General features: G+C 46.2%; 1 protein-coding gene across 2 annotated transcripts in view; it reads left to right on the top strand.

Moving 5' to 3' along the window:
* The window catches only part of ANGPT1 (angiopoietin 1), a 240888-nt gene that overhangs the window by 169085 nt on the left and 47567 nt on the right, over positions 1–24236 (top strand). For both annotated transcript variants that reach the window (XM_083186694.1, XM_083186695.1), the window contains exons 4-5: positions 428–660; positions 19531–19658. In XM_083186694.1, coding sequence (XP_083042820.1) covers positions 428–660; positions 19531–19658 — 361 coding nt within the window. The remainder of the gene's footprint in view (positions 1–427; positions 661–19530; positions 19659–24236) is intronic.

Raw genomic sequence — 24236 nt, 5'->3', positions numbered from 1 at the left:
CGCGTCAATCAGAATAAGGGCCATTGTGTTTGGGGGTGGTAACCGCCTGTTTTCTGAGAGGGTCAGAAAAATATATAGGCGTGCCCAGCCTGTCTCTGTCGCAGAGTTGTGGAAGTGTCAGAGTTATTTACATTTGCACAGACTGGAAATATTATTTGATGTTTTGAGAATTGTGTCGCAGGTGGATAGCGGATAGCGATATTTTCACAATTCTACTCGCAGTCATCTGCAACTTTGCAAACAGCGGCTGGGTCTGAATCAAGCTCAGAATAAGGTCGGATAGTTGCGTAAGGCCCCTGATAGCTGTAAGCGCCTGGAATTGTTATCACAGTTCTATAAGCCCAGGCTCGGACGCATAGTATATTACATTGACATTCTCTGTATCCTGCGTTATAACCCCGTTATTCCTCTCCCCCCTCTTGTACAGTCTGCTGGAGAAGAAAATCCTGGAAATGGAAGGGAGACATAAAGTGGAGCTGGAAACGCTGAAGACGGAGAAGGAAACGCTACAGGGACTTGTGTCCCGGCAGAACTACATCATCCAAGAGCTGGAGAAGCAGCTGACGAAGGCCACCAACAATAACAGCATCCTCCAGAAGCAGCAGCTGGAGCTGATGGACACGGTACATAATCTGGTGAAGCTCTGCTCCAAGGAAGGAGGTAATGGCTATGTCATGTCTCTGGGCCTAATTCAGACCTGATTGAAAAGCTGCATTTTAGCAAATGGACAAAACAGGAGTTCCATGCTCGTTGACAGAGATTTCATGCTTGCTGCCAGGGGTTACATGATTGTTGCTAGGGGTTTCATGCTCATTGCCAGGTGTTACATGCTTGTACCAGGGGTTTTCTGCTTGTACATGCCCATTGCCAGGGGGTAATATGCTCATTGCCTAAGGGTTACATGCTCATTGCCAGGGGGTTACATGCCCATTCCAAGGGGGTTAAATGCTTGTTGCCACAGGGTTTGCCACAGGGTTACATACTCATTGACAGGGGGTTACATGCCCATTTCAAGGGGGTTAAATGCTCATTTCCAGAGGGTTAAATGCCCATTGCCAGGGAGTTACATGCTCATTGCCTGGGGTTTACAGGCTCATTGTCAGGGAGTTACATACCCATTCCAAGGGGGTTACATGCTCTTTGTCATAGGGTTTCATGCCCCTTGCCATGGGTTACATGCCCATTGCCCAGTGTTTTTTTGCTTGTTACCGGGAGTTACATGCTCATTCCCAAGGGTTACATGCTTATTGTCTGGGGGTTACATGCTCATTGCCAGGGGGTTACATGCCCATTCCAAGGAGGTTGAATGCCTGTCAGAGGGTACATACCCATTTTATGGGGGTTAAATGTTCGTTGCTAGAGGGTTACATGCTCATTGCCAAGGGCAATATATTGCTACCTGATATCCGTAACTTCCAGGGGTAGTGATATGAGCTACCCAGTAGGACCTCTAGCATCCCTCCATCTGCCCAGTAGGACCTTTAGCATCTGTTTCCTGCAAGTCGGTAGCCATTGTTGGAAGGACATTTTCAGAAGATTCCATACTGATGTTCAGACCCTTTGGAATCTGTAGAGACCATGTGCCCCCACAGCACTGACTCCCCCAAGCTAGCGCTTGGACTGCGGTGCATTGTTACACAATGGGCCCAAACCCTGATCATCAGCCAGCCGCCCGTCCCTTCCTGACTTGCCAGCCATCACCGTATACAGTCCTTCCTACATTCCACATGCAGCGTATAAGTAATATTTCATACAGAAATGCACTTATTCCATTTGAGAGAAGACGGTTAAGCTGGATAATTTATGTGGACTAACCTCAGGTCAATTGCATCAATTCCGTTGCCCCCTTATCTTACAGAAAATACAGTTATAAATAAGATGTAGAGCTCAGTAGAAGTAATATCTCCAGGTCACCACCTAAGAAAACAATAACTCAGCAAATGCAAGTAGCCTTCGCCGTATTGTCTTCTGCCCCAGGAACGGATCCAAGAAGCGCACAGTAAAGTATTTCCATGTGTTTTATATTGCATTTGATAAAAGCAAATTGCTGGTTTCATTCTGTCACAGTGATAGATTGGTTCAATCAAACCCCAGATGAAACACTCCACAAATGTTTATAGGGAATTACTTATATTGTGGTAATGGCCCGAGATTTACATCAGCGACGATGCCTGCTGCTATTGTGTTTGGGAAGACTGTGTAAGCAGACATGGGGGATTCCTACTACTGTACAGGGAGACGTAGGGCTGATGTCAGCGGCCAACAATGCTCATTCCCCCGATATACGAGGAACGCAGCCCAACATCAGGTATCACTGTCACCATCATTATTAGTGGCAGTTATTTATAGGGTGTCTGTACGTGTTTGAAAGCAGCGCAGTTTAAAATTCAAATAATGGAGAAACACCAACTGCCAGTGAATCAGTTTGGAATGGCAGTTGATGGCAATGGGTGTGTCCCTCTATTTGAATATTAAACTATGCTACAGCCGACCTCTTTATACGTAATTGGTCCCTACCATAGATGCTGCAAAAAGATGAAATGGCGGCCGTGATGGCATCCAACTCAGTCATCCCCATTTATCAATAAACACATTTGATGTTAGCATGCAAAATCATAATGCAACATGCCGGCGGTATGTATTAACTGCGGGGACAAGGGGTGTTTGGCAGTGGGGTATCTGTGCATGGGAATGGTGCCAGGAGTTCCCTCTGCTGGTTAATGATGTGAAGTGTGGTCTATAGGCTACGGTGAGCAAATGTCATCCTCAGATGACGTTGGCTGCGGTGGCTTCACATCCCAGAGCTTGGTGAATCACATTCCCTATGGAGTGGGAGCTTCAGTTACAGATAGGATTGGAGGGATTGCAGCAGATACAGTTTTTCTGACAGTGATACGTTTGTTTGATACTAAACATTTGTATCCCTGAAAATTGTGCTTTTGGGAATAAGCCAGAGACATTTAATGATAAATGGGCTACATACTGTATTGACAGCTTATATTAAGTTACCAAAGCATAATTACTTCAATTGTTTGTAACTTTCTGATGAATAAGTATAGAAGATGTTTAATTCAGGGAATTGATGTTTTCCCCAAAAACAACTTGTCCAAATACAGAGGGAGAAAGGAGACGGGGAGAACAGCGGAAAGATTCCGGTGATATCATTGTTCTCCATAGTCTTGTATGATTTCATCTTCTCTGCTTACAAACCAATACCAGGTAACAGGAACATAAGAATCCCCATACCTAAATTCTAGGTCATAGGTTGTCTAGTTAGTATCTTTTTACAGGCCTACATGGATGGAAAGAAAATTAAATCTGAATAACGTAACAACTCTGGTCGGAAGCCAAGCGCGATTTTCTCTGCGGTTGTCCTGGCGGGAGAATGCGGCAGACGCCATAATGATAATGATGAGCCAGTGATTGACTGTTTATATTGCAGACTGAAACAAAGGGCCCAGCGCGCTGCCTATATATAGACCCAACTGAACATTTTGTTTTTATCATTTTACTATTATTTTTTTCTTTTTTTTACAAACCACAAAGTACTTTTTAAGCGTTCCAGTTTCTTTATCTACAATAGTGGATCCGTGCCCAATGCAGTGTACCCGTAACAGTCGTAAATCCTGCTAGATGCGAGGAGAGGGGATCAGGAATCAGACAGAAAGTCCAGCTATGGCTCGTTAGGGCAAATTATAAATGACACCAACAAATGTCTCTTCTACTTACTGAGTGAGGGGTCTCGCAAAGGTTCCTCTATATTTTATTTATTTATTTACAGTTTCTTATGTAGCGCAGCAGATTCCGTTACAGCGTCTTATATAGCGCAGCAGATTCCGTTACAGCGTCTTATATAGCGCAGCAGATTCCGTTACAGTTTCTTATAGCGCAGCAGATTCCGTTAGTGTCTTATATAGCGCAGCAGATTCCGTTACAGTGTCTTATATAGCGCAGCAGATTCCGTTACAGTGTCTTATATAGCGCAGCAGATTCCGTTACAGTGTCTTATATAGCGCAGCAGATTCCGTTACAGCGTCTTATATAGCGCAGCAGATTCCGTTACAGCGTCTTATATAGTGCAGCACATTCCGTTACAGCGTCTTATATAGCGCAGCAGATTCCGTTACAGTGTCTTATATAGCGCAGCAGATTCCGTTACAGTGTCTTATATAGCGCAGCAGATTCCGTTACAGTGTCTTATATAGCGCAGCAGATTCCGTTACAGTGTCTTATATAGCGCAGCAGATTCCGTCACAGTGTCTTATATAGCGCAGCAGATTCCGTTACAGTGTCTTATATAGCGCAGCAGATTCCGTTACAGTGTCTTATATAGCGCAGCAGATTCCGTTACAGTGTGTTATATAGTGCAGCAGATTCCGTTACAGTGTCTTATATAGCGCAGCAGATTCCGTTACAGTGTCTTATATAGCGCAGCAGATTCCGTTACAGTGTCTTATATAGCGCAGCAGATTCCGTTACAGTGTGTTATATAGTGCAGCAGATTCCGTTACAGTGTCTTATATAGCGCAGCAGATTCCGTTACAGTGTCTTATATAGTGCAGCAGATTCCGTTACAGTGTCTTATATAGCGCAGCAGATTCCGTTACCGTGTCTTATATAGCGCAGCAGATTCCGTTACAGCGTCTTATATAGCGCAGCAGATTCCGTTACAGTGTCTTATATAGCACAGCAGATTCCGTTACAGCGTCTTATATAGTGCAGCAGATTCCGTTACAGCGTCTTATATAGCGCAGCACATTCCGTTACAGCGTCTTATATAGCCCAGCACATTCCGTTACAGTGTCTTATATAGCGCAGCAGATTCCGTTACAGTGTATTATATAGCGCAGCAGATTCCGTTACAGCTTCTTATATAGCGCAGCACATTCCGTTACAGTGTCTTATATAGCGCAGCAGATTCCGTTACAGCGTCTTATATAGCGCAGCAGATTCCGTTACAGCGTCTTATATAGCGCAGCAGATTCCGTTACAGTGTCTTATATAACGCAGCAGATTCTGTTACAGCGTCTTATATAGCGCAGCAGATTCCGTTACAGCGTCTTATATAACGCAGCAGATTCCGTTACAGCGTCTTATATAGCGCAGCAGATTCTGTGACAGTGTCTTATATAGCGCAGCGGATTCCGTTACAGCATCTTATATAGCGCAGAAGATTCCATTACAGTGTCTTTTATTGCGCAGCAGATTCCGTTACAGTGTCTTATATAGAGCAGCAGATTCCGTTACAGCGTCTTTTATAGTGCAGCAGATTCCGTTACAGTGTCTTATATAGCGCAGCAGATTCCGTTACAGTGTCTTATATAGCGCAGCAGATTCCGTTACAGTGTCTTATATAGCGCAGCAGATTCCGTTACAGTGTCTTATATAGCGCAGCAGATTCCGTTACAGCGTCTTATATAGCGCAGCAGATTCCGTTACAGTGTCTTATATAGCGCAGCAGATTCCGTTACAGCGTCTTATATAGTGCAGCAGATTCCGTTACAGCGTCTTATATAGCGCAGCAGATTCCGTTACAGTGTCCTATATAGTGCAGCAGATTCCATTACAGTGTCTTATATAGCGCAGCAGATTCCGTTACAGCATCTTATATAGCACAGCAGATTCCGTTACAGTGTCTTATATAGCACAGCAGATTCCATTACAGTGTCTTATATAGCGCAGCAGATTCCGTTACAGCGTCTTATATAGTGCAGCAGATTCCGTTACAGTGTCTTATATAGCGCAGCAGATTCCGTTACAGCGTCTTATATAGCACAGCAGATTCCATTACAGTGTCTTATATAGCGCAGCAGATTCCGTTACAGTGTCTTATATAGCGCAGCAGATTCCGTTACAGCGTCTTATATAGTGCAGCAGATTCCGTTACAGTGTCTTATATAGCGCAGCAGATTCCGTTACAGCGTCTTATATAGCGCAGCAGATTCCGTTGCCCTTTACAACTGATGACCACACTGAAAAAACAAACCGGGTAAAACAGACAGACATAGAGGTTGGAGGGCCCTGCTGCAAGCTTACAATCTATAGGGATATAAGAGGGAAACACAAGGACAGGCACCAGTAATAGCATAGCCTGTAGGTCCAGAAGGGAAGCTATATAATACATAGGTGCCTCAGAGGGTTATGTGTGCGGTATATAAATATGATAGGCTTGCCTGAAGAGGTGAGTTTTCAGGGAACACTTGAAAGTTTGGAGGCTAGTGGAGAGTCTTATTGTGCGTGGAAGGGCATTCCATAGGACGGGAGCAGCCCGATGAAAGTCCTGTAATAGTGAATGGGAGCTGGTGATCCGTGCAGAAGAGAGATGCAGATCTTGTGCAGAGCGGAGTGGTCGAGATGGGAGATATTTTGTAATAAGTAAAGAGATATAAGCTGGTGTAGTATGGTTAATAGCTTTATATGGGAGTAGAAGTATTTTGTATTGAATACGGTAGAATATGGGCAGCCAATGGAGGGACTGGCAGAGCGGATCAGCAGACAATGAACGTCTGGCTAGGAAGATCAGCCTAGCTGCAGCATTCACTAAAATAAACAAACTCACCTTAATTTTAGCTATGATGTGTCAGTAGTTGCCAGGATCTTGAGGGACCAGTTGTTAGTGTAGGACTTGCAGTGAAATGGGGTCCCTTGGCGATGGGCTGCAAGCTTAAATGCATTGATCAATTCATGAACTAAAACCCCATTATTTATTTAATTGATTATTTGAATGTTAAGGTGAGTTCGTTTATTTTGGTGAGTGCTGGGTGAATTTGTATTTACTAGAGTCACCCGATTCTTAGGAATGGGGAGTGTGGTGGTTCCTCTGTATCTATCTATCTATCTATCTATCTATCTATCTATCTATCTATCTATCTATCTCTCTCTCTCTCTCTCTCTCTCTTCTGGTTCTGGTACCCGCTTCGACCATAGATATATATTGGTCTGCAATAACCCTGCGCATTTCGTCCCTTGGGACTTCTTCAGGGGTAACAATGAATCAATCAGGTTAATGGTTTCAGATGGACATTGACAAAATCTAATATACTCTAAGGTATATCCGTTTGTGGCGTACTGGAGCTTAATTTCATATACCCAAGAATGGCTTCAATCAAGGTCGGGAGTTGTGAACATGATTAGGAACATGATATCCGCTTAGGTGTCTTCACACTTTCAGTGGGATATTCGGTGGCTGAGATGTGAATGGTGTCCACAGTCAGAATGCAGGCCTACTACTGTACGTACTGCTATATCTGCATGGCACTTAATACAGCTCACTTGTCCCCTTAACCGAGTTTTCACTAGCGTAATGAGATGTACCCGTGACTGTGCCCTTATATGGTTAAAATGTGTTTTTTATAAATAGCATATTATACTGTATATGTGTTTGACACTATAACTATTAGATTTTTTTCCCTTTAATATTTTATGTAACAAAATGAGGATGTTCACATAAACTATATACATACAGGAACTTTGTAATATAATCCCTAGTAAATTCCAAACAAGTTATGTGAACAAAGTATCTTTTTTAACTTTCCCTCTGTGTCCAAGCTAGGAAGCGGTCTATAAACCACGTGGGAATGTAACAATCCTATAAACATATATCTGGTCTTTATGTAGAATCACGTGATGGCAGATTTTGCTTTTTTTTTTTCTTAAAAAACATCAAAAAGTACAGAAAAAAACTAACCAAAAACAACAAAAAAAAAACTTCAAAACTGTTTCTAGATTCATTTATCACCCACTTTTTTTTTAGAATAGTTATCTGTTATTTGTTATCTATAATTTTAGAAGTCGTTATTTTTGGCTTTCGGTATATTTCTGCAGCATAAGGAGCACCCCCCCCCCCACCCTCTGTGTGTGTGTGTGTGTGTGTGTGTGTGTGTGTGTGTGTGTGCGTGTGTGGTAGGTAGCCGTGCGGCTGTAAGTGCTGTTTGTGTGTTTGTGCTGATCTGTTGACACCTGGTTATCATTTCCATGTATGAAGCAGATAGTTGCGGGAACCCCTCAGAGAATACACATGAGATACGACACATGTTTTACAAGTGCTACAGTGCGGACAGCTGCTTACTATCAGACAGAAGAATGTGTATTCTTACACACAGCCGCTGAACCGCCATGGGACCGATGACTTTATCTCTGTCGCTGGTGGTGGCTGAGACAAAGCGCTATAATACAGGAGGGCGCAGGAGAGCGCATGGCGCAGCTGAGGCACAGCGCTATAATACAGGAGGGCGCAGGAGAGCGCATGGCGCAGCTGAGGCACAGCGCTATAATACAGGAAGGTGCAGGAGAGCGCATGGCGCAGCTGAGGCACAGCGCTATAATACAGGAGGGCGCAGGAGAGCGCATGGCGCAGCTCAGACAAAGCGCTATAATACAGGAGGGCGCAGGAGAGCACATGGCGCAGCTGAGGCACAGCGCTATAATACAGGAGGGTGCAGGAGAGCACATGGCGCAGCTGAGGCACAGCGCTATGATACAGGAGGGCGCAGGAGAGCGCATGGCGCAGCTGAGACAAAGCGCTATAATACAGGAGGGTGCAGGAGAGCGCATGGCGCAGCTGAGGCACAGCGCTATATTACAGAATGGTGCAGGAGAGCGCATGGCGCAGCTGAGGCACAGTGCTATAATATATAACACCTGTTCTGTTTTACTGTAGGTGTTTTAAGTCAGATCTTTTACTGCTGCTATTACTGTTTATGTAAATGCATTCTGAATGACAGCAACATCCTACCATCCTTCTACAAGAATATATAACCAACTAGGTAATTAATCGCGCCCCGTGCCCCCCCCTCCTGCAATTCACGGACCCCCCCGCGCACCCCCCCTCCCGCGATTTGCAACCCCCCCTCGCGCAATTCACGCTCCCTCCCACACTTTGCGGACCCCCGCCCTCTCCCGCGATTCGCCGACACCTGCGCCCCCTCCCTCCCTTGATTCACCTGCGCCCCTCCCGCAATTCACGGCACCCCTAAGCCCCTCTTTAGTCCCCCGTATACTCACACACCCCTATCACTACCCAGCTTTCTGCTCTCCTGAACCGTAACTTCCACCACTGGGAAGTCGCTGACGCTGTTTTGCCCACATGCCCCTATCATTCCTCATAGCCCAGCCTCCTGCTCTCATGCACCTGAACTCCCACCCAGTAGGAGGAGACACTGACTAAGGGCCACCACCCTGTACTCCTGTACTGCCACGCTGGACCCTCACCCACTGGCAGAAGCTGCACAGTGTCCCCCACCCTCCTCTTTAGTCCCCCGTATGCCCACACACCCCTATCACTACCCAGCCTCCTGTTTTCCTGTGTCGTGACCTCCGCCAGTGGGGAGCCGCTGACTCAGAAACACCCTACTATACTATTGCACACACACCTAAACAACATGCACACACAGCCCCCCACACCCACAAATGTCACTGTACCATCCACATTATCAATGTACATCTTACTCTGTAACCGCTTTTTAATTAAACAAAACAATACACACCCCCTTCCACATCATATTTAACACATTTCACCTATAACTCAAGTTGCAATACAGGCATCTTTCATACAATTCTAACCATCTTTCTCATATACAAATGTTCACAAATTAAGGGGGCGCAGCCCCTTACGCCGGTGTGAAGAGCGCCCGTAGGGCGCGATGAATCACCTAGTTATATATTATATATGTATTAGGCAGGTAATTTATTATCATTAGTGCAGCTGTCCGATACAGAACCCAGAAGGGATAACTCAGTGCAGGGATAACTCAGTGCGGGGATAACTCAGTGCAGGGATAACAGCGCAGGGATAACTCAGCGCAGGGAAGTTCTGTTTTGTGTAATATTATATAAATCACCTCCTGATATACTCTGTGCTGCTGGGGACTCTGCTCCTCCCACTATATAACTCTCAGCCTTTGGCTTCCTGCTGCCTCCATTCCCCTCCTCACATCATGTCACTGCCCCTGTCACATGCAGCCCTGTCCTCACTGACACATCCCTCATCTCCTGATATACTCTGTGCTGCTGGGGACCCTGCTCCTCCCACTAAATAACTCTCAGTCTGTGGCTACCTGCTGCCTCCATTCCCCTCCTCACATCATGTCACTGCCCCTTTCACATGCAGCCCTCTCCTCACTGACACATCCCCCATCTCCTGATATACTCTGTGCTGCTGGGGACCCTGCTCCTCCCACTATATAACTCTCAGTCTGTGGCTTCCTGCTGCCTCCATTCCCTGCCTCACATCATGTCACTGCCCCTGTCACATGCAGCCCTGTCCTCACTGACACATCCCTCATCTCCTGATATACTCTGTGCTGCTGGGGACCCTGCTCCTCCCACTATATAACTCTTAGTCTGTGGCTTCCTGCTTCCCCCATTCCCCTCCTCACATCATGTCACTGCCCTGTCACATGCAGCCTGTCCTCCCTGACATATCACTCATCTCCTGATATACTCTGTGCTGCTGGGGACCCTGCTCCTCCCACTATATAACTCTCAGTCTGTGGCTTCCTGCTGCCTCCATTCTCCTCCTCACATCATGTCACTGCCCCTGTCACATGCAGCCATGTCCTCACTGACACATCACTCATCTCCTGATATACTCTGTGCTGCTGGGGACCCTGCTCCTCCCACTATATAACTCTCAGCCTGTGGTTTCCTGCTGCCTCCATTCCCCTCCTCACATCATGTCACTGCCCCTGTCACATGCAGCCCTGTCCTCACTGACACATCACTCATCTCCTGATATACTCTGTGCTGCTGGGGACCCTGCTCCTCCCACTATATAACTCTCAGTCTGTGGCTTCCTGCTGCCTCCATTCCCCTCCTCACATCATGTCACTGCCCCTGTCACATGCAGCCCTGTCCTCACTGACACATCACTCATCTCCTGATATACTCTGTGCTGCTGGTAACACTGCTCCTCCCACTATATAACTCAGTCTGTGGCTTCCTGCTTCCTCCATTCCCCTCCTCACATCATGTCACTGCCCCTGTCACATGCCGCCCTGTCCTCACTGACACATCCCTCATCTCCTGATATACTCTGTGCTGCTGGGGACCCTGCTCCTCCCACTATATAACTCTCAGTCTGTGGCTTCCTGCTGCCTCCATTCCCCTCCTCACATCATGTCACTGCCCCTTTCACATGCAGCCCTGTCCTCACTGACACACCACTCATCTCCTGATATACTCTGTGCTGCTGGGGACCCTGCTCCTCCCACTATATAACTCTGTCTGTGGCTTCCTGCTGCCTCCATTCCCCTCCTCACACCATGTCACTGCCCCTGTCACATGCAGCCCTGTCCTCACTGACACATCACTCATATCCTGATATACTCTGTGCTGCTGGGGACCCTGCTCCTCCCACTATATAACTCTCAGTCTGTGGCTTCCAGCTGCCTCCATTCCCTTCCTCACATCATGTCACTGCCCCTGTCACATGCAGCCCTGTCCCCACTGACACATCACTCATCTCCTGATATACTCTGTGCTGCTGGGGACCCTGCTCCTCCCACTATATAACTCTCAGTCTGTGGCTTCCTGCTGCCCCCATTCCCCTCCTCACATCATGTCACTGCCCCTGTCACATGCAGCCCTGTCCTCACTGACACATCAGTCATCTCCTGATATGCTCTGTGCTGCTGGGGACCCTGCTCCTCCCACTATATAACTATCAGTCTGTGGCTTCCTGCTGCCTCCATTCCCCTCCTCACATCATGTCACTGCCCCTGTCACATGCAGCCCTGTACTCACTGACACATCCCTCATCTCCTGATATACTCTGTGCTGCTGGGGACCCTGCTCCTCCCACTATATAACTCTCAGTCTGTGGCTTCCTACTGCCTCCATTCCCCTCCTCACATCATGTCACTGCCCCTGTCACATGCAGCCCTGTCCTCACTGACACATCCCTCATCTCCTGATATACTCTGTGCTGCTTGGGACCCTGATACTCCCACTATATAACTCTCAGTCTGTGGCTTCCTGCTGCCCCCATTCCCCTCCTCACATCATGTCACTGCCCCTGTCACATGCATTCCTGTCCTCACTGACACATCCCCCATCTCCTGATATACTCTGTGCTGCTGGGGACCCTGCTCCTCCCACTATATAACTCTCAGTCTGTGGCTTCCTGCTTCCTCCATTCCCCTCCTCATATCATGTCACTGCCCCTGTCACATGCAGCCCTGTCCTCACTGACACATCACTCATCTCCTGATATACTCTGTGCTGCTGGGGACCGGCTCCTCCCACTATATAACTCTCAGTCTGTGGCTTCCTGTTGCCCCCATTCCCCTCCTCACATCATGTTACTGCCCTGTCACATGCAGCCCTGTCCTCACTGACACACCACTCATCTCCTGATGTACTCTGTGCTGCTGGGGACCCTGCTCCTCCTACTATATAACTCTCAGTCTGTGGCTTCCTGCTGCCTCCATTCCCCTCCTCATATCATGTCACTGCCCCTGTCACATGCAGCCCTGTCTTCACTGACGCATCCCTCATCTCCTGACATACTCTGTGCTGCTGGAGACCCTGCTCCTCCCACTATATAACTCTCAGCCTGTGGCTTCCTGCTGCCTCCATTCCCCTCCTCATATCATGTCACTGCCCCTGTCACATGCAGCCCTGTCTTCACTGACGCATCCCTCATCTCCTGACATACTCTGTGCTGCTGGAGACCCTGCTCCTCCCACTATATAACTCTCAGCCTGTGGCTTCCTGCTGCCTCCATTCTCCTCCTCACATCATGTCACTGCCCCAGCAACATGCAGCCCTGTCCTCACTGACACATCACTCATCTCCTGATATACTCTGTGCTGCTGGGGACCCTGCTCCTCCCACTATATAACTCTCAGTCTGTGGCTTCCTGCTGCCTCCATTCCCCTCCTCACATCATGTCACTGCCCCAGTCACGTGCAGCCCTGCCCTCACTGACACATCACTCACCTCCTGACATACTCTGTGCTGCTGGGGACACCACTTTCACACTATGCAATAAACAGAGGACATGGGAAGATGTTGAATTCCTCACCCACTATTCCCACATCCATAAAGCCCTGTGTGATGCATTTATTGCATTCTCTCATAGCAGACTGTTGGCGGTGCGCAGCGGAGCAATAAGCGGGGCCTGACATGGGCGGTCAGTTTGGACAGCTAAGTAGTACGCTGGCAGGAGCACACACACACATTCCTATTGATGAGTGCATCTTATTTATCATGCACAACGGCTTTAGCCAACATTGTTCCTCAGTGTATAACAGCCGCCTCCCACTACAAAGGTCTCTGGAAGGGCCACTTAAGCTGAAATGAAGCAGAACAGTGTCACTCATGTTACGGCTTGTGGTCAGCGCGCTGTGATTCCTCAGTCCCCCTACTCTAATTAGTTTTGAAGATGGCAGACACTGAAGCCCTGTACACACACATCGATTAGCTTTTGATTCGATGTTAGATTCGATTTTCTATTAGATCTGGCATTAGATCTTTCCATTCGATTTGGCATTAGATCTGTACTTTTGCATTAGATATCGAATTCGATATACATTCATGGTACATTGTACACATTCGATTTACTAGATCGAATTTGATATTTCCTTGGCTGCACAGTAGATTTTTCTGTTCGATTTTGTGAAAACGGGAGCACACATCGAATCGAATGTAGATCGAAAGTGACACAAAAACCATTCGATTTCATTTAGGATTCGATTTGATTTTGATTCTATAAGCAAAATCGAATCGAAAATTGGGAAAAATCGATGCATGTGTACAGGGCTTAAGATGTAAATTTACTAAGACGTGAGTTCTATTGAAGATGGAATGTTTCCCATAGCAACCAGATGCTATCTAATATCTTCTAGAAGTTGCTAAATAAATAAGAACTAGAAGCTGAATAGTTGATATGGGCAACATCTCAACTTCAGTACATTTACCCGTAATAGTCATGTCTGTCTGTCTGTCTATCTACTGTATATTTACGCAGACATCTGCACTTTGCAGGACTCTGAAGCCCTGTACACACACTTAGATTTGCTTTAGATTTGATGTTAGATTCGATTTTCTATTAGATCTGGCATTAGATCATCCCATTCGATTTGGCGTTAGATCTGTACTTTTGCATTCGATTCGGTTTCACAATGTACGCACAATGTACTCATTTGATTTACTGGATCGAATTCGAGATTTCCTTGGCTGCACAGTAGATTTTTCTATTCGATTTTGAGAAAACGGGAGCGCGCATCGAATCGAATGCAGATCGAAAGTGACACAAAAACCATTTGATGTGGATTCGATTTTGCTCCTATAAGCAAAATCGAATCGAAAACAGGGAAAAATCTAAGCATGTGTACAGGGCTTTTACATCGCCCACCAAATGGCAATAGAAGTTACTGGGTTTTCTAATGCTGCTTTCACATTACAAACCTGCTTTCAACCTGTTTTTGTAAACGTTTTTTTTAAAACGGGTCTAAAGCCAGTTAAACCCCTTTCACATTGCGTGTTGTAACTGGTATATTACCATTTCAATACCGTTTTTGTACTTTTGTACCATTCACATTCAACCCATTTCACCCATAGAAAACAGTGGATGTCATTTTAAAGGGTGTGGATCAACCATACTTAGGTCGACACCATTGGGTCGACAGGGGGAAAGGTCGACAGGGCTCTAGGTCGACATGGGTGAAGGTCAACAGGGCTCTAGGTCAACATGGGTGAAGGTCAACAGGTGTCTAGGTCGACATGGGACAAGGTCAACATGGGTTTAGGTCGACACATGCATTAGGTCGACATGGGATAGGTCAACAGGTCGTTAGGTCGACGTGGGGTTTTTCGCTGTTTTTTTACCCAAATGTCAACACAGTCGACATGGACACAGTTGGAAGTGAACCACAGCCGCTCGCTTCGCTCGCAATGCTTCGGGCACGGTGCCTCGTTGCGCTCAGCACACTATTTTATTCTCCCGCCACGCCCTAGTGGATGGTAGGGCATGAAATACCGCCTGTTGGCACATGTCGGCTCCAAAAACAGTGAAAAAACCCATGTCGACCGAACCCGTGTTGACCTAACACATGTGTCGACCTAAACCCATGCCGACATGTGCCGACAGGCGGTATTTAATGCCCTACCATCCACTAGGGCGTGGTGGGAGAATAAAATAGTGTGCCGAGCGTAGCGAGGCACCGTGCTTGACGCATTGCGAGCGCAGCGGTGCACTTTAAACTGTGGCCATGTCGACTGTGTTGACATTCAGGTAAAAAAACAGTGAAAAACCCCATGTCGACCTTTTGACTGTCGACCTAGACAATGTCAAACTAATGACCTGTCGAACTAACGACCTGTCGAACTAATGACCTTTCGACCTTTTCCAATGTTGACATAGACCCATGTCGACCTTTTCTCATGTCCACCTAATGGTGTCGACCTAATGACTGTTGACCATAATGCTGTAGACCAAATGATCCCAACCCTCAAAATGAACCCTAGCGTGAATGTGTACATGTGGTGGGGAATATAGATTGTAAGCTCCTGTGGCAGGGACTGATGTGAATGCGGAATATGTGTATGGCTGCAATCCTGTCATGTGTTGTTCCTGAACCACACTTTGTGTCTTTGTGTTGTACGATTAGGTTTATAATGAAATATAGGGTCAGGCTGGCCCACCGGAGTGCAGGGAAAATCCCTGTCGGACCCCTCTGGGCCCACCCCCCCTGTAAGGGTCAGATTCTGGACACTGCAAACGATATGTTGTTACTCTATTAGACGGCCAGTTAGCTGGTGAAGCAGGAGCAGGATGATCAGGTTTCTATAGAAACTACAATAGGATTCATCCTCCTGCCAATCAAAGTGGGTCGGTCATGACCCGCCCCGGTCCCCTTTCCCTTGCTGGCTGGGAGCTTTAGCATGACGAACAATGTTCCTGTCAGTGATTGGAATGGCTTTGTATCCTTGTATTCATTTAATATCCTACGATTCAGTCATCCCAGTGGAAAGAGTTTGATAGTTGATTTTGTTATTACAATGGTTGCTGTTATTACGGCTGGTCAGTCTCGGGGACCCTATCACACGCACAGTGCATTGTGGTATAGGTAGGGAGCATCGCCATCATGTGCTTAAATGTAACACATACATTACATTATACTATATCCCCTGGTGTGGTGTAAACATTACAGCCCCTCGCTGTTTCCAGTCTGGTATATTATCATACATGCACTAGTATTTACTATTGTAAAGGGGGCCCAGACCATGTCATCTCAAATGGTTAGCCACACCCCTGTGGGGGCTGGCCACACCCACTCTGGTGGCTGACCACGCCTCTTAAGCATGGGTCCCTAATGGCATTACTGCTTTCTTGCCACAGTCCGAACCTGTTGGGGCAACTTAATTTTTGACTAATAATAATAATAATAATAATTTTATTTATATAGCGCTCTTTCGCCAATAGGACTCAAGGCTCTTAACAGATAGAATGAATGTAATACAGTACAGGAAGAATAAAGTACAGAAAAGCTTTTCATAAACGATGCTTATGGGGAATTCAGGAAATGCTTGAGTAAACAGGAAAGTCTTGAGTCTGTTTTTGAAGGATTCTAGAGCGGGGGCCTTTCATACTATGTGGAGAAATGAGTTCCATAGAGTCACATGGCTGAAGGCTCGACCCCCAGATGAATTTCGGCAGATTCTATGAAAGTGTTTGTGTATCTGTATTAGTTCTCAGGGCCAAAAATGTAACCGAGTTGTAAAAATTCTCACCGGCCCAACTGCCAAATGTTAACGCAATCTCTTCAAAGTAATCTACACATAATACAACTTGAAAGCTAATGCCGCAAAGGAATATTACATTTCAATAACACAAACTCGATAATGACACCTTCCAAATGTATATGCATACAATTAATCCAAGTTCCTTTCAATTTCCGGAGAACTACCAAGTTAAAATAAAGACCTTGATATGTAATGCATACAGTACTTCCCTGGTTCATCTTTTCAATAAGCAGAACATTGCCGCCCCCTCTTGGAAATGTCCATCAAGTTGTGGCCCCTGAATCTCCAGCTAGTTTCCCTGGTCACCTATGTTGATGACTCTCTCACCCCTTGTCACCAGCAAAATGGCCCCTAAGTTCTGCGGAGTTGTGAAGACTTATATAATAGCTTCTTATTATGTGATCTCATACAGGGATAAAAGATGTACCGTATTTGCCGGCGTATAAGGCGACCGGGCATATAAGACGACCACCCAACAATAGGAGGGCCCCAGGAGGGCCCAGCTAAATACAAAAAGGGCCAGGAGGGCCCAACAATGAAATGCCCACAACTATCATGCCCACAGGCCAGAGGGGCCTGATCTGTACTCACGGGCCTAGTGCCCGATCACCTGGTGGTCTAGGAAGGGTTAGGTGGCCTGGGGCCGCCTGCCTGCTGTTGGGAGAGGCCTCTCCGGATCTGGGCGCCATCTTTCTTCTGCCGCTGGCCTGGTGGCGCCGCTTCTCCTCTTCCTGCAGAAGGCGCCGGAGATATTCTTTCTTGATCCCGGCGTCTTCTGGCCTCTTCAGCGGCCGCCGGAGCTCTTCTCCCCGCCGCAGTCTTCTGCGCCGTCCTCCAGCGGCTTCCGGCGTCCTCTTGCTCCTCAGCCGGGGGACTTCCTTCCCCGCCCTCCCGGCGGCATCTGATGTCAGACGCTGGGGGCGGGGCCGAGTACGGCGCGGCGAGCACACCTGTACTGTGGGTGCGGGGATCATACAGCTGATCCCCACGCCCGGCTCCCCTCCATTAACCCTACGCATCCTGTACCCGACATATAAGACGACCCTCCCACTTGGAGGCATGTGTTTCAGGGGGAAAAGTCATCTTATACGCCGGCAAATACAGTACTTTTAGGGAGAAGTGTGTCGGAATGTTGGCCGTACACCGAAACATTGTCCAATCTGGCTGCTTGGAACAAAATCTGGTAATATCTGAATGACCGTTTTTGTCAGTTTTCCAGCACACAGATGGAGCAGCTCTCAGTGTAGCTGCTCCTGGCGATAGAATCGCCAATCGCCGCCACACGCCAGCTGACAAGGGGGTGCGTGAGCACAAGATGCTCGCGTGCCCTGTTCTGTCAGAGCCCTTCACCGGTCCCAGCAGCTCCCCCGCAGCTACCCCAGTTTGCCCCCAATCCCTGCCTGCCTCAAGCAGAGATGGGCATCCCCGTCATCAGCTCCTGTCCACCGGCCTTGCGCAGGCTCAGGACATCTGGCGATCCTGCAGGCTGCTGACAAGCGCTACATCTGTAAATGAAAAGATTTATGTTCCCACCAGCAAGATTGGACAATAAATCTTTACGTGTATGGACAGCTCTGGAATATTGCCTACCAGGAATTGTCAGGAAAATGGGTTCCACAGGTTAAGCTGAGAACATTTGTATCTGGAAGTACGGAAAGAATCCTAGGGGTTCATTTATAAACAAGTGTTAAACTCTCTGTGCATGATACAGTAACACACCTTACATATTACAAGTGCTGATCCAGCCATTCAGCTCACAACTGATATTTGTTTAAACACTTGACAGTTGGGAGCAGAAGACATGGCATAGGCAAGCTGATTGGCTGGAATACCATTTTATAATACGCAATGAGTTTTCTCATTCACAACGAGCTTTATCACTCATTGATAAATGAGGCCCTTAGCATACCCTCCAACTGTACCATTTTAGCTGGTACAGTACAGTTTTTTAACAGTCTATACCGGCTAAAACGAACTGTACCCATTGTACCGGTTTTCTGTCTGGCTCTGGGAACTCTGGGAGATGTAGTTCATAACATCGTTGACTGCTGTTCCAGGTAGGGACAGCCAGCGGGATTTATTTTTAAATGTGATGTGTAATGTAAAGTAAAGGGTCACGACCACACCCCTATACAAATGGCCACGCCTCTATCTATGGCCACACCTCCTGGCCTGTACCGATTTTTTTTGTTGAATTGTTTTAGGTTATGCCTTAGATCAATTGCCAGTAAGGGGGCAGGAATCAAGCCGTGTCGGGTCAGAAACACAGGGAATGCTGGTCTATGACTTTGGCAGCTAGAGTGTACAATAAAGGTGAAGTTCTTCCACGCTGTATAAAGATGTTTTCCGAGTTGTTGCCGCTGACGGCTGGAAATCTGAGAACCCCCTGAAACACGTTCTAGATCACGCACATGTTAGTTTTTATCAGCATCTGTCAATACAATGAGCCATAAAGCTGGATTCTCTTCCTTGTAAAAGTCGATTTTTGGTATTTTCCATTCCAGATTTTAAAGATCCACAATAAATGTTGTAAACTTATTTATAGACCCAAGATCTAAGCTGAATTTGAGCCGAATCTGTTTCTTTTATGCAAAGCGCGCTGAGTATCAATTCGCCATATGATAATAAAACTGGCAAAGACGATATAAATCAGTTTTCAGTTTGTACTCATGTAATGATGTAACGATGAGCGTATGTTGGGAACGGTCATTAAAAGTGTATTTTTTTTTTGTTGTTTGTCAAAGATTTAAAACATTGTTTTTTTTTCTATTTTTGATTTTGCAGTTGCTTTAAAGAATCCAAAAAGAGAAGAAGAAAAACCATTCAGGGACTGCGCAGACCTGCTACACGCCGGGTTTAACAAAAGTGGCGTCTATACGATATATATTAATAATGTATCGGAACCTAAGAAGGTAAATACACTTATCAGGCACCTATAAAAAAGCCACCCCCCTGAACCACTTAGCCACACCTATAGTTACTAGGACCACACCCACAAAGCAGTAATTCATGAAGTGCCTTATTGATTGCAATTTGACTTCTATCATTTCTGCTCAGTTGATTTTTTAGAAGCTTAGTCCTTCAGAAAACAAAGAGTGGAGTCAGGGACTACGAATCACTGTAAAAATAGTACAGCGGCCATTTTACTGGAGATTTGCACACGCACACTAGAAAAATCTTGGGACTTGGGACTTGGTGCAGGCGCCATGTTCCTGGAGATCTGTGCATGCACAGTAGGCTCTGGCCCATTCTACTCACCTGCGCCACCCATGTCTGCAGACATTGGAATGTACATTGTAGTTTAGTGCAAGGAAATAAGGAAATACCCCATCACATAACTTAAACGACTAAGAAAGACCAATGCACAAACATGTTTATTTTCTGGTGATTCAGACATACAGCGAATACAGCCAAGAGAGCAGGTAAACGACATCCGCACCCCCCCCCCCCCCCCCCAGAATCCGCTCCCTAGCATGCGAGTGGAAGAAAAATCATTCAACGGTCGCTCACATCTAATGATTTTTTTTCTCCGTCCGTGGATAAGTATAAGTCTATACCTTTATCCTGGACAGAGATGGCCAGAAAGGGGGCAGACGACGTCATGTGAGCAGGCGTCGACATACGCCTATGTCTGCAGGGCATTTTTATGTGTACACCCATAAAACGCTGGCCGTTGCCCTTCTTCCGCCCCTTTCCCACCCTTCATAGAGCAAGCGGTCTGGCGAGTGTGAAACTCCCGACGCCGTTCGAATGTATAATATTAAGCGTTACACAGTCAGATGCATGCACGCGTCATTCATACCCACTTATCTAAAAATAAAGACTCGGACAACTGCATTTGGCATGAAAGGGGTCGGCTTTTTATTTATTTGAAGAGGAAGGCCTATTTATAACTAACTCTTAATAAAAGGTCCCTTCCTCTAAACTAAGGTGGCGGTGAGAAGAATGGTTAAAATATGGACAAAAATTTATGCAAAAGATTATATAATTCAAATAGGAAAAAGGGGGGGGCAACTGCCCTGATGGCCAAGGATTGACCATCTGCCACTATCCTTGGCCACCCTAAAATTAAGGATCGGCCTTCTGCCACTATCCTTTTCAAACGAGAAAATAACACCAATATTAAATTCAATCTACTAATGGGCCAACTGCCCCACAATGGTCAGGGATCGACCATCTGCCACTATCCCTGACCACGGCACAAATGGCAAAGCTGATTACTCTGCCGCCTACGGGAATAATAATTGGGCCAACTGCCCCATTCATATAATTACAACAGTCAATCATAAAGTGGTGCGTGGACCCACCTGGACCGGTGATGCCCACCTTCGTGAGCTGATATACATGCCTAGCCACTTATATGACTAAACTGTCCTTCAACCAATATTTTAAATATAAGCAAAACATATAACCATTCTGAACCGGCCACCAATAAAGCCGACACAATGATTCCAATGTAAAAAACCCAACCACTTAGGGCGGGAGGGTGGGCAACGAATCTGACTGAAAAGAGATGGAACCTTCTAGATCATAGGCATATATCAGATGTAGAGCCACTCCCTTGATATTCCATCAACCAATCAAATCAGTACTCCCTTCACACAACGTTCCTCCCCTTAAAAGCTCAACCCCCACAAGCCAGTGTATATGATTCCTTGTTACATGCCCATGCTGGTAAGCTTATGTTGCTTCAGATAAACTAGTTATCCTCTGCAATCTTAAGCGTTACACAGTCAGATGCATGCACGCGTCATTCATACCCACTTATCTAAAAATAAAGACTCGGACAACTGCATTTGGCATGAAAGGGGTCGGCTTTTTATTTATTTGAAGAGGAAGGCCTATTTATAACTAACTCTTAATAAAAGGTCCCTTCCTCTAAACTAAGGTGGCGGTGAGAAGAATGGTTAAAATATGGACAAAAATTTATGCAAAAGATTATATAATTCAAATAAGAAAAAGGGGGGGCCAACTGCCCTGATGGCCAAGGATTGACCATCTGCCACTATCCTTGGCCACCCTAAAATTAAGGATCGGCCTTCTGCCACTATCCTTTTCAAACGAAAAAATAACACCAATATTAAATTCAATCTACTAATGGGCCAACTGCCCCACAATGGTCAGGGATCGACCATCTGCCACTATCCCTGACCATGACCCAATCGGTAATGGCAGAGCTGATTACTCCACCCCAATAATTGGGCCAACTACCCGTCAATGGTCAGGGATCGACCATCTGCCACTATCCCTGACCATGGCACAAATGGCAAAGCTGATTACTCTGCCGCCTACGGGAATAATAATTGGGCCAACTGCCCCATTCATATAATTACGACAGTCAATCATAAAGTGGTGCGTGGACCCACCTGGACCGGTGATGCCCACCTTCGTGAGCTGATATACATGCCTAGCCACTTATATGACTAAACTGTCCTTCAACCAATATTTTAAATATAAGCAAAACATATAACCATTCTGAACCGGCCAACTGCCAGGTTCCTCAAAACCTGCACCGCCACCACAACTAAACCTTAACTTAAAAAGAACAGCAACTCCTAAACGTAGCTATTGAAAATACAATCAAAAAGCAAGATAGGCCATCAAACGTATTGTCCTCACCTATCACTGCTCCTAAACCAATATTTGAACAATAGTATCGTTGCCCAGTAATTGAAAATTCAAAAATACGGGAACTCAAATTTCCCATAAAGCATACATAATGTTCCGCAGTTCATTGCAAACGAAGGGTCTACCAACCCATCCACGTAAAAGCCATAATTCTGTTAAGGATGTCACATTGAGCATACCAGGGCCATAAACAACCAATGTATAGATGGTCTATGAGCCCAAAAATGTTAGCGGCCATAACCGCACTCATGCTAGAATTTTGTATTGACGATAAAATTTATAAAAAGGGGATTGTAAAAATTATAACCTGCATGATGAATGAGGGGGGGGGGGGGCACCCAGCTTGACTTGAGGCAAAAAAGGCTCCGCCAGCCAAACTTAAAACTGACGGTAACCCAAAAATTCCTCAAGGCCCCCGCAAAGGCAAAAGGCGTTTGCGACGAGTGGATAACTCCTCAAGGGGGTACACTGACAGACGGAGGTCCGCTGAAACGTAGAAACGCACCAGACCTCCGGCTACTCAGTGACCGGATTACGACTTAAGGCCAACCCGTGCCACGGTCACCTAAACAGCAACAATACAAACGGGTGTGCCCAGCAGTCGTCCGGTATAAGACCCATATGCCGGATGCCGCGCTCCGAAACCAACCTGATTGAATTAGTAACCAAAACGTGAACCATTTAAAGAAATTAGTTCACCATGGCAAACAAGGACACCAAATCCAAATGAGCCCCAGCCATCACCACCAGACAAACTCGGCGCCCATGACAGGGACCCCTCCAGACCCAATGCCCCCCCGCCAACTATGCCAGTCCCGGGACGCTGCATCCAACATCATAACAATCCGACGGGGCAAACGACGACAAAGCACGCCCACATGGGCAACGCTGCTGTACTAGAATTAGACAGCAGCTCACCCATCCTGAGTGTACCATATAAAGCCAAAACGGAGTTCACTCAAAAAGACGAACTACGCCTGGCTAAAAAGTAAATGCTCCTTGGAATACATATTTTAGCAACAAGGCTGACATCAGGTAGTCCTACTCCAGGCAAGATGGAGCTATCTTGGAGAGCCCTGTAGATATCCTGAAAAAGAAAGACATGGTAATGCTCTTTGTCATGTGAATACTGATAATCAGCATAAGCGCACCCACAGCTGTCAGAAGCAGGAGTGCTATTTCCCAGCAGCATTAAGGGTATCACCCAAGAGCAGAATTAAGTAAGTCTCACCACTATCTCTGCTTGCTTTTTCCAAATGGGAAACTGAGCCTAAAATTCCTGCAAGACCGAATGCTACCCCACTAGCAGGCTCTATGTACCTATGCGCCCACATATATACACGGATGATAAACCCGCCACGTGTATTGCTCCTTTGGAGAGGGTGCATCTATTTAACAATTTCCAAAGATACTATTAAGGGCAATTGCTGCAGTACGCCAGCGGTGAACATGCAGAGTCTCGCAATATGCAATCCAGAGATAACTGCGTAGCTAGGGTATGCCTCTTGACCATGCATGCAAAGAACATCGGCAGACTATCGCGCAAACATCATATGCGCTAAAATGCAAATGCCACACACTCGGCTCACAAGGTGATAGTGATAATCGAGCCTATTAGACAACTTGTCTTAGCTTATTAATTAAACTTAGGATCGGAAATACATATATATAGTATGGCGTGCACTTCATATGGACATCATGAGGTGTTATGGCACTAATGTACATGCTTTTGGCTGTCTAAAAGTCTTAATAAAGGCTCTGATACTAGCCGAAATGTTGACCTATGATGTGGCAGCGTGATTGAATAAAGCCCAGATTTATTATCTTCAGGCTGGAGATTGGCCTCTTACTGTACTCATGTA

Source organism: Crinia signifera, chromosome 5, assembly GCF_055691185.1.
Source record: "Crinia signifera chromosome 5, ASM5569118v1, whole genome shotgun sequence".
Classification (NCBI taxonomy): Eukaryota; Metazoa; Chordata; class Amphibia; order Anura; family Myobatrachidae; genus Crinia; species Crinia signifera.
The sequence above is the reverse complement of the archived record's forward strand: the minus strand, read 5'-3'. Positions and strand labels throughout refer to the sequence as shown.